This window comes from Labrus mixtus, chromosome 4 (genome assembly GCF_963584025.1).
Source record: "Labrus mixtus chromosome 4, fLabMix1.1, whole genome shotgun sequence".
NCBI lineage: Eukaryota > Metazoa > Chordata > Actinopteri > Labriformes > Labridae > Labrus > Labrus mixtus.
Window position 1 is genome coordinate 19613470 of NC_083615.1, and position 14119 is coordinate 19627588.

Sequence of the window (14119 nt, forward strand, 5' to 3'; positions counted from 1 at the left end):
TGACAGATGGCATGTTTCCTCATGCTTTGAGATATTTTTCAGGCACAAGTATTCTTACAGGACCAGAGTGTACAGTAAGATTCTGATCCAGGCTCAAATCTCCATACAGACGACACGAAGCTCAGAGGAGGAATTAGGAGACATTTGGTCAAGTCTTATTCGTGCGGTGTAACGGACACCTGATTCTTTATTTCATTGAGAATATAAGAGCTTTCATTTCCTCCTGTCATTTCTCATCAACGTTGTCTGACGTGTCTGTGTTTGTCTGAATCTTCAGCTACGCCGAGCTGCCTGATGTCTTTGATGTTTAGACTTCAGAAACACCAAACCTGGACCAGAACTGAGGCCTGCAGGGACACAAACATCCCCATATGTCCACAAAGATTTCAATACATGTCTTTTATTTTGGCAGAAGAGAGAAATCAGTTTGAACAATGACAACCAGAGGAGACGCTGAGTTTAGTAAGATCGAAACAGAATCCTGTTTCCTAGTCCAACAGAAATAAAACAGACTGAAACATATTTCTAGGATATGAGTTTTATTGAGCTGACACTAAAGAGATTACAGATCATTTTTAAATTTAAAAAAATGTGCAAACAACTTGACAACCTCCAGGTGACAGTTTGGTTTTCACGTGTATCAGGAAGGATGAATATTCAGGTTGTTCCCTTTTGATAAACTGAGGATGGAAGCAAGAAAAGGCGGGACATCCATAGCACGGCCTGCATCCCTGAACACGCACACACCTCCTCCTCTTCTCCTCCTCCCCCTCCTCAGCCACCTCCTCCGTCTCCTCCCCCTCCTCCACCTCCTCCTCCTCAGCCACCTCCTCTGTCTCGTCCTCCTCCTCCGTCTCCGCCTCCTCCTTTGTTCTGTAAGAAAGTTGAAGTTCTCTTCTGAAAGTGTTCCTCTCCGTCAGTGTACCTGGGTCTCCTCCTGTTTTCTCTGACTACCATATGGCAGAGCTGAGGGCGTCACAGAGCGCTCTGATGGCGTCACAGCGAGCTCTGATGGCGTCCAGGCCCGCTCGTCCTCTCTAACAGCGCTGTCTGTCAGGACGCCGCCTGCAGCTCATTAAGAGGCTCTCTGCGGGCCTGCTGGGCACCTTTACACCAGAAAACACATCGCTCCACGACAGCGTGTGTGAGGGACAGAGCAGCTGTCAGTCACACACACTCTGCTGGGATCTGTTCAGGAGGTTAGCCGTATGAAGCAGCTGCAGAATGTCACAGCCTGGAAGACGCCGTTCAGCAGAGGGATAGCCGTCATTAGTGTGTTTAGTGTCGTGATACGAGACAAAGAAGGGAGACGAGGCGAGCTGGAGATTTTAACCACTCGATTTATTTACAAAAACTTTATTAATTTAATATAATGTGGCTGCTGTAGTGTGAGCATGTGTGTGAATGTGTGTGTGTTCAACAGAGCAGATAATAACAGTAAGGTCAGGGGATGGATTCTCCAGACCAAACCAGCAGACCAGATCCAGAACTAGAGAGTCAGAGAGTCAGGGAGTGAATGAGGGAAAGCAGCAGATCTCTGTAGAGCGCATCAGGCCCGGGTGCAGATGATCCTGCTGATGAGCCTCCAGCAAGAACACGCCTCCTGCAGCGATCACACAGACAGACAAAGGACAGCGAGCACAATGCTGAAGCTACGAAGAAGAAGAAGAAGAATGTCTCTGTTAAGAGTTTTATTGGAGCTAAACGTTGATATGCAATACGTACACACACACACACACACACACACACACACAGCAGGCTGCCAGTCTTTTTTTCAGTTCATTTGGTCTTGTTTTCCTCTGACCGGGCATCATGGTGACAGCCTGTGAGGACCGAACAATGAGCGGGCGATAAGTTAATCGCTGTTTTTATCCTCAGGATTTAAAACGTCAACACGTCCTCACCACGGCCTCTTCAGATGCCGTGTGAGAGGTCACCAGGGTCAGCTAACAGTTCAGAGGTCATTGCCTTGTTGACCCACAGAAGAGGAGGGTCCCTGAATGTAGCACAGACATCATAAAGCCCCTCTGCAGTCTCTCTGTGTCCCGTCATGAAGCCCCTCTGCAGTCTCTCTGTGTCCCGTCATGAAGCCCCTCTGCAGTCTCTCTGTGTCCCGTCATGAAACCCCTCTGCAGTCTCTGTGTCCCATCATGAAGCCCCTCTGCAGTCTCTCCGTGTCCCATCATGATGCCCCTCTGCAGTCTCTCCGTGTCCCGTCATGAAGCCCCTCTGCAGTCTCTCCGTGTCCCGTCATGAAGCCCCTCTGCAGTCTCTCTGTGTCCCCCCATGAAACCCCTCTGCAGCCTCTCTGTGTCCCCCCATGAAGCCCCTCTGCAGTCTCTATGTGTCCCGTCATGAAGCCCCTCTGCAGCCTCTCTGTGTCCCGTCATGAAGCCCCTCTGCAGTCTCTGTGTCCTGTCATGAAGCCCCTCTGCAGTCTCTGTGTCCTGTCATGAAGCCCCTCTGCAGTCTCTGTGTCCCCATCTACATTCTGCTGTGCTTTGCTGATTTCTTCATTAACTGAAGTGTTATTAGTGTAAAGTGTCCTCTCACCAATCTGCTCATTCCATGCTCTTCATTTACACAAACGACGCTGCTCGCCTTATTAACGAGGATAACGAGCTTCTTGCAGTGAGGGGCCAATGGACTGGAAGTTAATGGAGACGTTTATGGGCGAGTGAAAGAGAGCGAGACGATGAGCGGTGTTTCAGCGTGTTTAACATTTAGCTCCGCTGTAAAGGAAAAGAGATTATTTTGTATTTTTCTGACTGTCAGGTCTTCTTCACATCTCTTCTCCTCAGCAGGATAACGGTCACAGCTTTCTACTGAACATTGTGCTGTGGCAGAATCTACTTTCCCGACTATCGTTTTAGTCACCTAGCAACTTGTGCCGTTGATTTGCGTGCGCCCCCCCCCCTGCTCTGCGAGGATAGTGCACACCACATCCTACCTCTGAGGCCCTTTTCTAACATCCAGCAGGGGGCAATCCACTGGTTTCAGGAACACGTTTATGATAAAGTGTTTCTACTTGTTTGTGGTCTCAATCTCTAGTTTCAAGTCTTCTTCCACACAGCATGATGGTCATTTAGTCAACAATGTTCATTCAGAGTCACAGGGAGCGAGAAGAGGGGGTGGAGTCAGGGCAGGGTGAACTCTGATCTGATGGAGGTTGTTGGTTTCCTGCAGGTGTGGTTGAAGTCACAGTTGGAGTTCAAACACCTCCTGAGAGCTCGACGGGGGCTGCGTCCCGAAGTCCATGTTGATCTGACTCTGACTGCGAGAGTGAGACAGCAGCAGCGACGACAGGGCGTAACGCTGTGTCCACCTGCCCCGAGAAAACCTTGCACCTGAGGACAAAAGACACACCTGGTGTTAACACTCAGAGCCTCAAACAGCTGGAACATTTTCACCTCTACAGGAAGCTTCAAACTGACATTGTTGCTCATATGAGTGGATGAAGAGATCTACATATAAGGGGACATGAGGACCTGAGTGAGGGTCCTGTTTGGTGAAGACCTCGGTGCAGCCGCTCCAGTACTGATCGGGCATCTTCCCGTGATAATCTCTGAGGCTGGTTTTAGCTTCTGATGGGAACAAGAAGAGAAACAGGTAAAAATCACAGCGACATCATCAGATTCACTTCTGTTCTCAGGTTTTATGTACAGGCGGATATTTTTAGACCAATCAGAGCTGCAGGGATCTCTGCTTCGCTGCAGGAGGTCAGAAAGTCATCCACAGGTAAACTGAGGGGGAGGAGCTAAGTCTGTATGAACCCCTCAGGTTGCTGGTTTAACATTAAAAACATGGCCGCCCTCCTGGTGCCAGGTCTGTGGGGGTCGTTAGGAATAAAATCCTTATCGCACTGAAGGCTTCAGAAAATCTACACTGAGCAGAAGTCCTCTGAGTCTCATAGAGACTTCCTCAGAGTGGCGAGGGGAAGACTTTGGAGGAAGCCACATGAGACAACACCTCCAATCTACATGCACTGTTGTTCTCTGAGAATGAGAATTTGGGGAAGATCAGCGATGGCAGCAACATCACAGAAGAATCGCCTGAACTGTTAAACGTGTTTTATTTTCAAGACAAAATCAGAAGCCTCCCCCACCCCTCTCCAGTCCTTCACCTGGGGCTCCTGGAGGAAACTCGGTGGCTAAGTAGCTTAGCAGACCTGATGGACAAACATGAAATCCCCCTCGTCTCCTCACCTCACTGCAAACACAGAGCTCAGAACGAGGCTGCAGATCTCAGGGGGGACAAAGGTAATTATTTGAGATAACATGCAGTGGAGTGGGGGTGGAGGCAGAGAGAAAGACCTGAGAAAGGTCATCAGCACCTCCTCTCACTGAGGACAGACAGTTCAGGATGAATGACACCACATTGTGTGTTTCCTGACAAACGTCTCATTCTGTATGCAGACGACGCTCTCGTCTACCTCAAAGAGACACTTTTGTCTGATTTAATTTCCATTTCTGCCTGTTTGATGAAAAATGAAGGTTAACCCCTTCAGTCCTGGAGCCAAAACATAGGTGAGGTCAAACATCAGCACGCACATGTAAACCTGCACACCATCCCCGGTCTGTTTGGATCCCTGTGCTCCAGCCCAGATCCGTTTGGATCCCTGTGCACCATCCCCGGTCCGTTTGGATCCCTGTGCTCCAGCCCCGGTGCGTTTGGATCCCTGTGCACCATTCCCGGTGCGTTTGGATCCCTGTGCACCAAACATAGAGACAGGACGTGCAGCACTTTAATTCTCGCTTCTTGCAAGTATACATGTCCTGCAAGTATACATGTCCTGCATGTATACAAACTGTTTATCCTGCAGGTTTTTAGCAGCTCTTTGTTCTTCTGTGCAGACTTTCTGGAGGATGAAGTCTAACTTTTAATTTCAGAGTCACAAAACGTGTAATGAGGACTCACGCGGCTCGTGTGGACGTCTGAGGAGAATAAAGTCGGTCTTTAGGTTTCAGTCAGGAGGAAAAGGCTGGTGTGCTGCTCGGTGTGACTCTGACAGATAATGGTTTCACTGTGTAACTGACTCTGGTCATTACACACTGTTTAACTCCCACCTGGCCTCCGCCCGCCTCCATCACACACACTTTAAACCGTTTAAAGCTCCACCGCTGCTCCTCAGAGAAACTGGAGCGCCCCTCTGCTGCAGACAGACACACTAAGGACACCGTGTTTCACTTCCTGATGTCTCCTTCACTTACATGTTTCATATGTTTCACAAAATGATTTCTCATCATCTCCAGAGTGAGAAAGTTTGAATTGTTGAATTTCGTCTGTGAGCCTCCTCCACGTGTTTCTGTATCAGACATCAAACGCTAGAACAGCATCACCATCAGAACCATCATTATCCTCAGGTCCAGTATGCTTGCCGGGCGCTCTTCTCTGCTGCTGCTCGACACGTTTTTGTAGTGGTTGACATTTTCAGCTCGTCAGTGTCACTTTTGGCCCAAACAGCCAATCAAATCAAGTAGGAGGCTCAAACTCCTTTTTATAACATTTCCCTCGTCATCTGAGTGAAGAAACGGTGAGAGCTATACGTTCCACAACAGCCCTGGATATATAAATAATACCCGTGTCAGTTTAAAGATCCATCTTGTACTTTTTTTTTGGTTTGGGGTTGTTTTTACCTTTCAGGAAATATTTTTGAGCCATGACATTGAGACATTTTTGCATTTGACCTTCAGGGCCACCGTAGTAAAGCAATTGGATTTAGTGACACTGCAGAAAAGGCAGATTCATTCTGTGCTTAGATGGGGATCAACCTGAGGTGTGGGGAACATGACGGGGACATAACGAGGCGGCTGACAGGTCGGGGGCGTTCCTCGTTAGCAGATATCTCCTCCTCTGACTGAGGGGGGGGAGGGGGGGGGTCTGATCTGTGTTTGGACTGAACCTGTCAGTCTGGACGTCAGAAGCGATTTGCATGGCTGCTCCCTCTGCTCGGAGAGTCTGTGAGGCGAGGAGGAGGCGAGTCCCTGAACGTCTGAACTTCAAAGAGAATCTGATCCTCCTCCGAACACACAACAAACCAGAGAGAGACAGAGAGAGAGAGAGAGAGAGAGGGATTTTATTTTACAAAACAACTTTATTTACAATAATTAACAACAATTAACAACATACTTTCATACAAAATAAAGAAACTGAACACTTAATATCACATGATTGACTTTTTAGATGCTAGTTTCCCATCTTCTACAGAGCAGATTATCCCTCCATAGCATCATGTTTCAATGAAATCTGTAATATTTAAAGAAATTAAAGTCCACCCAGACTCTGGCTCTCACTAAGGAAAGGAAAAGGTCAGTCACTTCCTTTCCTTGCCTGTTCTCCAACTGTTTTTTCCTGCTTTGTTTTGTTGTACCCTGCTCCAAAGATAAAAACTGTTTTTGACCATGTCTCATTAAAACCCATAAAAACCTTCTTTAAAACCCCAAACATTGCTGAGTCTGACACACTCTAAAAAAGCAGTGAAAAATTGTTTCCACAGACCCACAAAAAAACATTGATTAGACACAGAAGGATTAAAATTAGAGACAAAAGAGTTTACGGCTATTGCTCCATTTAAAATCCTCTATTGCAGATCACCAGATCTCTTGTTCAGAGGGCTTTTATAAAAAACCCTCCACACTGGCTTGATGTGGTCAGCCACTTTCAACCATTGTCTCCACTTGGTGTCCACGCTGTTTTTCAGAACATTCTCATTTAATACTTTAACACACACACAAAACAATTCCTTACCTCTAACGTGATAAAAGTTCAAACATATATCATCAGTCCCTTTTGAATGTCTTTCACTTAAAGACAAGAATTCATTGTGAGGCCTATTTCAGGAAACGGGTCACTGTCAATGGGCACCTCCTTCCTGCTACAGTAATCCTGCAGCATCTCCTTCTCTTCCCCCGTCAGTCTGAGACGCAACAGTCTGAGCACTCTGTCCACAAAACGTGCAGACCGGAGACCAAGAGCAGAGGTCACTGCTGCTGTATTGTACAGTTCAGGTCCAGCTACGTCCTCGATCTGTCTCAGTGTGGTGTTGTCAGTGGAGATGAGAGCATGCGTGAGGCCCATTAAAGATGTGTCCTGAACATCCAGCCGGGCCCCATAGATCAGAGGCTCCTCCAGCAGCCAGTGTAGGGACAGTGTGGGCTCTAGTCTTTTCCATAAAAACAGTTTCCAGGTTTTAAAAAGGCTCTGATAAAAAGCAGACAGGTTGCACAGATTAAAACAGTCAGTATTCATTAAAAACAGTGAGGAATCTAGTCCTAGTCCATTAACTTTTTTAAAAATGCTGCTGGCCACTGGTCTCCAGACCACATCAGCTGGGCCAGTGAGGAATTTCTGTAAGAACTGGATTCTGAAGGCGGCTACTCTGCTGGCCAGGTGGACCAGACCCTGCCCTCCTTCCTCTTCAGGTAGAAACAGCACAGCCTGTGGAACCCAATGCAGCTTGTCCCAGAAAAAGTCCAACATCACCGATTGCAGTTGTTTAAGTCCAGCAGGGGGCTCTATAGATGCCATCTTGTGCCAGAGTCCACAGGAGACCGAGTTGTTTATGATGAGCACTCTTCCTCTGTACGACATTTGTGGCAGCAGCCACCTCCACTTCTCCAGCCTCCCCTTCACTTTCTCCACCACCTCCTCCCAGTTATTCTGTACAGTGAGCTCATCCCCTAAAAACACACCAAGATACTTAAAACCATTTCTTCCCCATGTTAGTCCTGCTGGTAGGTTGGGCAGCAAATGTGATTTAAAACCAACTGCTAACCCTTCACTCTTCCCCCAGTTCACTTTTGCAGATGATACTATACCAAAATCCTTCACAATGTTTTATATTAAAAACACTTCTTTTGGATTTTTTATCATGACAATAACATCATCTGCATAGGCTGACACAATAAAATGTTTTGAACAGTGAGGTAAAATTAACCCTTCAATGGAAGACCGTATTTTACACAACATGAGTTCTATAGAGATGGATCCCTGAAAGAGCACAACCTTGTCTTATTCCTCTCTTAATTTTAAAAGGTGCACTTAGTCCGCCATTGATTTTCAGTACACTCTCAATGTCCTGGTACAAAACCTTGATTATAGCAATGAAATCAGGGCTGAGACCAAAACTCTCCAGAACTTTCCAGAGGTAGAGGTGCTCAACCCGGTCAAAAGCTTTTTCTTGATCTAACGAAATGAGACCAAGGTCTATGTCCAATGAACTAGAGACGTCCAAAACATCACAAATTAAAGACACATTGTCATGAATAGACCTGCCAGGCACACAGTAGCTTTGGTCCTGGTGTATGATCTGGTCCATTATGTCCTTCAGTCTGTTGGCCAGAACTATGGAGAATATCTTGTAGTCCTCACCACTCTCTGCAGGGACTTCCAGTCGGAGGCACTGCAGGCTCCGGACCAGACAGCGATGCAGTTTGTTATAATGCTCTCTATAGTGCCTCTATAAAAGGTGGTGAGAATAGGAGGGGGGGTGTGTGTCTCTTCATCCGATGCAGAAAGTGCATGCGCCGCTGCGTTTTTTATACAAGAGCTCCGGTGTGAAGGGACCAGGTCAGAGTGTCTGTTATCTGCACCCCCAGGAACTTTGTGCTGCTAACTCTCTCCATTGCTGTGCCGTTGATGAGGAGTGGTGTGTGGCTGGGCTGGCGCCTCCTGAAGTCGACGATGATCTCTTTGGTTTTATCGACGTTCAGGGCCAGGTTGTTGGTTCTGCACCAGTCAACCAGATGTTTCACCTCCTCTCTGTAGTCCATGTCGTTGTTATCACGGATGAGGCCCACTACTGTTGTGTCGTCTGCGAACTTCACGATGTGGTTAGTAGTGGTCCTGGCGCAGCAGTCATGGGTCATCAGGGTGAACAGCAGCGGACTCAGGATGCAGCCCTGAGGGGAGCCGGTGCTCAGGGAGATGACACTGGAGGTGTTGTTGCCCACCCGCACAGACTGGGGTCTGTTTGTGAGGAAGTCAAGCAGCCAGTTACATAGGGGGGTGCTGAAACCAAGGGGGGCCAGATCGTATTGAACGCTGAGCTGAAGTCCAGAAACAACATCCGCACATGTGTGTCCTTCCAGATGTTGTAAGCCCAGGTGTAGTGCAGAGGAGATAGCATCCTCTGTGGAGCGATTAGGGCGGTAAGCAAACTGGTACGGGTCGAATGTGGGGGGAAGTCTGGAGACAATGTGGTCCTTTACCAGCCTCTCAAAGCACTTTATCATAATAGGGGTTAGTGCTAGTGGTTAGTGCTAGTGGTAGTCATTGAGTGAGGAGATTGTGGATTTTTTAGGCACTGGTATAATTGTGGCAGTCTTTAAACATGATGGTACCACAGCCTGGATCAGCGAGGTGTTGAAGATGTCTGTGAGAACCCCAGCCAGCTGGTCAGCTCATTCCTTAAGCACCTGTCCCGGTATGTCATCAGGGCCTGCTGCTTTCCGGGTGTTCACTCTCCTCAGGGTTCTCCGGGCATCAGCTGTGTCCAGGCTGATTGGCTGCTCATCGGAGCGAGGAATAGATTTCCTCGCTGGAGTGGTGTTGAGTGCCTCAAACCTTGCAAAGTAGTTGTTGAGGTCGTTGAGAAAGTTGATGTTGTCTGGTGTTTACACTGGGAGGGATGTACACTGCTGTGAAGATCATAACAGTGAATTCCCGGTGTAAATAAAAAGGCCTGCATTTTATAGTCACATCAGGAGAGCAGTGACTTGAGACTATCTCACCATTGTTGCACCAGTTGTTGTTGGTGTATATGCAAACACCGCCGCCTCGGGATTTACCAGTGAGAGAGCTGCTCCTATCCGACCGAAATAATGTTAGCCCCTCTATGCTAACTGCCTCATCTGGAACGGATGGTTTCAGCCACGTTTCTGTGAGAAATATAGTGCAGCAGTCTCTCATCTCCCGTTTTGCAGTTAAATCCAGCTTCAGGTAGTCCAGTTTGTTTTCCAGGGAGCGGACATTAGAAAGCAGGATGGAAGGAAGCGGCGTTCTGTGCGGGTTAGCTTTTAGATTGGTTGCTAGCCCCGCTCGGCATCCCCGTTTCTGCTTCCGGTCACACCGCTTCCGTCTCCTCCGCTGGTGGACAACGCTGGTACGAGGCTCCACTGCTTCACAGGCTGCTGGATGTAGCCGGCGTAGTATTCCGAGGCTACGTAGAAGGTCCAGAGTGGTCGCATCTACCAGTCTTAAACTGTTTGATTTACCTAAAACTAAAAATTGCCTGGCGGTCGTATACTACTTTAGAGTAACTACGCTGCAGGTTCACGGTGAAATTATCAGAACTGACTGGGTTAGCCACTGCAGCCGCAGCCGAGCAGGGCGCCTCCATCTCTTCCTCAGCAGGTTCAGTACAGCCCCTCACTGCTGCCTGTTGCTCAGTGTCAACACTTGACCCATTCCCCACCTCCATCTGCTCACCTGTCTGCTCCTTAAACCCCCCCACCACCTTGTGTCTGCTCACCTGTCTCCTCACCTATCTGCTCCTTACCTCCTCCACTCTGTGCCTCCTCACCTGTCTGCTCCTTACCTCCTCCACTCTGTGTCTCCTCACCTGTCTGTTCTTTATTCCCATCACTCTGTGTCTGCTCACCTGTCCGTCTCCCACCTGCACTGGATCCCTCTGCTTCATCTTTGTATGGACATGCTCTGATCAGATGCCCCTCTCTTTTACAGTGAAGAGATTTCATGTTTTCAGAAGTGACATAAATCACATAATCAAAGTCTTGTACACTCAGGTTGAAAACAAGATTAAGCTCCACATTTATTTTATTTAAGATCATATAGACCTGACGTCTGTGTGAGACCACGTGACTGAGCTGCGGGGCTTTACAGCCCGAAGGCAACTTCTTAATGGGAGAGACTATTTTCCCGTGTCTTGATAACTCCCTTTGCAGAAAGTCATCACTGATAAACGGCGGACAATTAGACAAAATTACCTTCCTAGAAGGCAGAGACAGAGAAGACACAGGAACGAATGTTCTCACCACCATAACAAAAGTCCTCTGCCGGTGTGACAGAGCAGCACAGACCTCCTCCAGGACTCTGTGGACCAGTCTGACTGACATCGTGATGTTGGTCCTCTGTCTAAGTGTGGCCACAAGTAAAGACGTCAGCCTCATCAGATGCCCCAGTTTGGTGCATCCTGCCTCTTGCAAACTGACCATCAAACTGGCAGACTGCAGGGTGTGAGTCCTTATAAAGGAATTAAAAAACGACCACATGCCCGGAGTCTCGACTGTGACCCGAGACATCTGCAAGGTCCTCCAGGCCTGCAGTACGGAGCTGTAGAATGAGGTCAGTCCACTGAGGTCCATCTCCTCAGACCTCAGCAGAAAGAGCTGTCGGTCATACCCCCAGCTTCCAGCTTTCCGAAGCAGCAGGCGAGCCGTGTCCAGCCAGCTGGGACCACAGTCATAAAGCAGTCTTTTGTGTCTAAAAGAGGCAATTCGAGACTGAATGTCAATGAGTCCTTGACCACCTTCAACCAACGGCAGGTAGAGGCTGCTGCCCTGATCCAGTGACAACCAGACCAGAAGAAGTCCAGGATGGTCCTCTGGATGTCTTCAATCAGACCCTTCGGTGGAGTCAGCGCAGCAAGCCTGTGCCAGAGAGTCGAGGAGACCAAGTTATTAGCAACCAGAACTCTTCCCCTATATGACAACTGGGGTAGCAGATGTTTCCACTTAGACAACCTAACGCACACTTTCTCCTTTACTCCCTCTCAGTTCTTTTTCTGAAAGCCCTAAAAAAAAAAACCCCAACACTTTCAACCCCTCCCTCCCCCACTCAAGTCCACCAGGCAGACAGGGCACTGCCTAGTCCCTCTGCTGTCCAAGTAACAGAGCTTCGCTCTTTGCCCAGTTCACCTGTGCAGATGTTGCCTTCTCGAAAAGGGAAAGGGTGTCCTGCAGACATTGACCATCCCCCTGGCTGGAGACAAAAACATTAACATCATCTGTATAAGCAGCAACCGTAGGGGGACGCTCAATGACGCAGGACCCAGGCAAAGAGAGCCTACTGAGTCGGCCCCTCAACCTGTACAGCAAGGGCTCAATAGCCAAGCTATACAGCTGGCCGGAGATGGGACAGCCCTGTCTGATCCCCCGCTGTACAGGGACTGGCCGTCTCAGCCCTGCCCCGATCTTCACCAAACACTGTGCACCCTGATACAACAAACCAACCAAGACATAAACCCATCACCAAAACCAAAAGCCTTTAGTACACAAAACAAATATGAGTGATCCACCCTGTCAAAAGCTTTCTCCTGGTCAAGAGACACAATGCCACAGTCAACATCATACACATTACACAAATCAACAACATACCTGACAAGAAAAATGCTGTCCATCATAGACCGGTCAGGTACACAATAAGTCTGATCTGTGTGTATGATACTTCCCAGGAAGTCCTTCAGTCTGTTGGATAACGTCCTGGACAGGATCTTATAGTCTGCGCAGAGGAGAGCGACCGACATCCAGTTCTTAAGAAGAGCCAGGTCTCCTTTCTTGGGCAGTAGGGAGAGTACTGCCCTCTGACAAGACACCGGCAGAGATCCTCTGCACATACATTCTAAAAACACACTATGAAGATCAGCTCCAACAATGTTCCAGAACTTTTTATAAAAGTCAGCAGATAGCCCGTCAATCCCTGGTGCTCTGCCCGATGCCATCTGACCCACAGCAGTGGTTAACTCCTCCAGGGTCAGCTCACAATCCAGAGCAGCTTGCCCCTCCGGGCTGAGCTGAGGAAAACCCTCAAGTAGCTCCTGCCGACACTCAGTGTCGCAGGTTTCTGAACCGAAGAGGTCAGCGTAGAAACCCATGACGTGACCCCTCATCTCCGCTGGATCTGTTGTAACTCGACCCCCAGGAAGCTTCAGGCAGGACATCAGCTTCCTTTGAGCCACTGACCTCTCCAGGTTAAAAAAGAAGGAGTTTGGGGCGCCCATGTCCTTCAGCTGGAGGAAACGTGACCTGACCAGGGCTCCCTTCACCCTCTCCTGCAGGAAGGCGCTCAGCTCCATCTTCTTCTCCTGCAGCCTAGGACCATTAGAGGGATCGGAAATCCGATGTAACCCGTCCTTATTGTCTTTAATTTTTTCCTTGAGGTCTTTCACAGCAGCTTTTAAACGAGCAGTAGAGTGAGAAGAGTACTGCTGGCAGAACACTCGGATCTGGGCCTTACCGACCTCCCACCACAGCTTCAGGGAACCAAAGTCAGCTTTTTTGTTCTGCCATTGTTTCCAGAATGCCCCAAAGCTCTGGCAGAAGAAGCTGTCCTGTATCAGTTTATTGTTAAAATGCCAGCAGGATATAACCCTTTCACCTGGTGACATGATTAGCTGGATGCTAACCAAATGGTGGTCTGAGAAACCGACAGGAGTGATGGTGCAGTGAACCAGTGGTCCAATCTGGCTGCACGTACTGTGTTGTTAATGACCCTGATCCATGTGTACTGTCTGGTCTGTGAATGTTTGACCCTGAATGTGTCCAACAGATTGAAGTGAGTGATGACAGAGCTGAGTGAGCGGGATGACTGTGGGTGTGGTTCCTCTCCTATCCTATCTACAGTGAAGTCTAACTTGCAGTTAAAATCCCCCCTGATAATCTGGTCCTGATTGTAAACCATCAGCTCACACTGTCTAACGGCTGCAGACTGAGAGCTACTCAGATTTACTGCTGCTACAGAGCCCTGCTGCTTCTCAGGCTCAGCCTGTGTGTCTATCTCTGGGTATGTACAGTATCTACACTGACTGACTCCACATTACAAGAAACAACAATAACAGGAGGAGCACTATCTACCCCTACAAACGCAGCACCCACTCTGCTTATGCTGACAAGCGAAACGTTTGTGACCCACGTCTCCACAATCAAAACATTTCATCTCACCTAAGCTGGCGTACACCATGTATGAGCCGTCACTGTATTTCACTCTGAAGGAGACCTCCAGAGTCTGTGAGGATGAATCTAAAAACATAAACACCTGTATCCTCAGAGACTGCACATGCTTGAGTTTAGGATCTTTACATCCTAAACTAACTGATTTAAACCCACTGGCAAACTTCCCAAACCGACGGAGCTCGTTCTCTAACAGCTTGTTCGGTATAAAT

General features: G+C 48.3%; 1 protein-coding gene across 1 annotated transcript in view; it reads right to left on the bottom strand.

Annotated features, from left to right (window-relative positions):
* Positions 1–531: 531 nt before the first annotated feature.
* Positions 532–14119, bottom strand: part of LOC132973023 (ankyrin repeat domain-containing protein SOWAHC) — a 58313-nt gene continuing 44725 nt past the window's right edge. Inside the window, exons 10-11 of the mRNA XM_061036219.1 lie at positions 3489–3584; positions 532–3347 (exon numbers count right to left, since the gene is read on the bottom strand). Coding sequence (XP_060892202.1) covers positions 3199–3347; positions 3489–3584 — 245 coding nt within the window. The 3' untranslated portion in view covers positions 532–3198. The remainder of the gene's footprint in view (positions 3348–3488; positions 3585–14119) is intronic.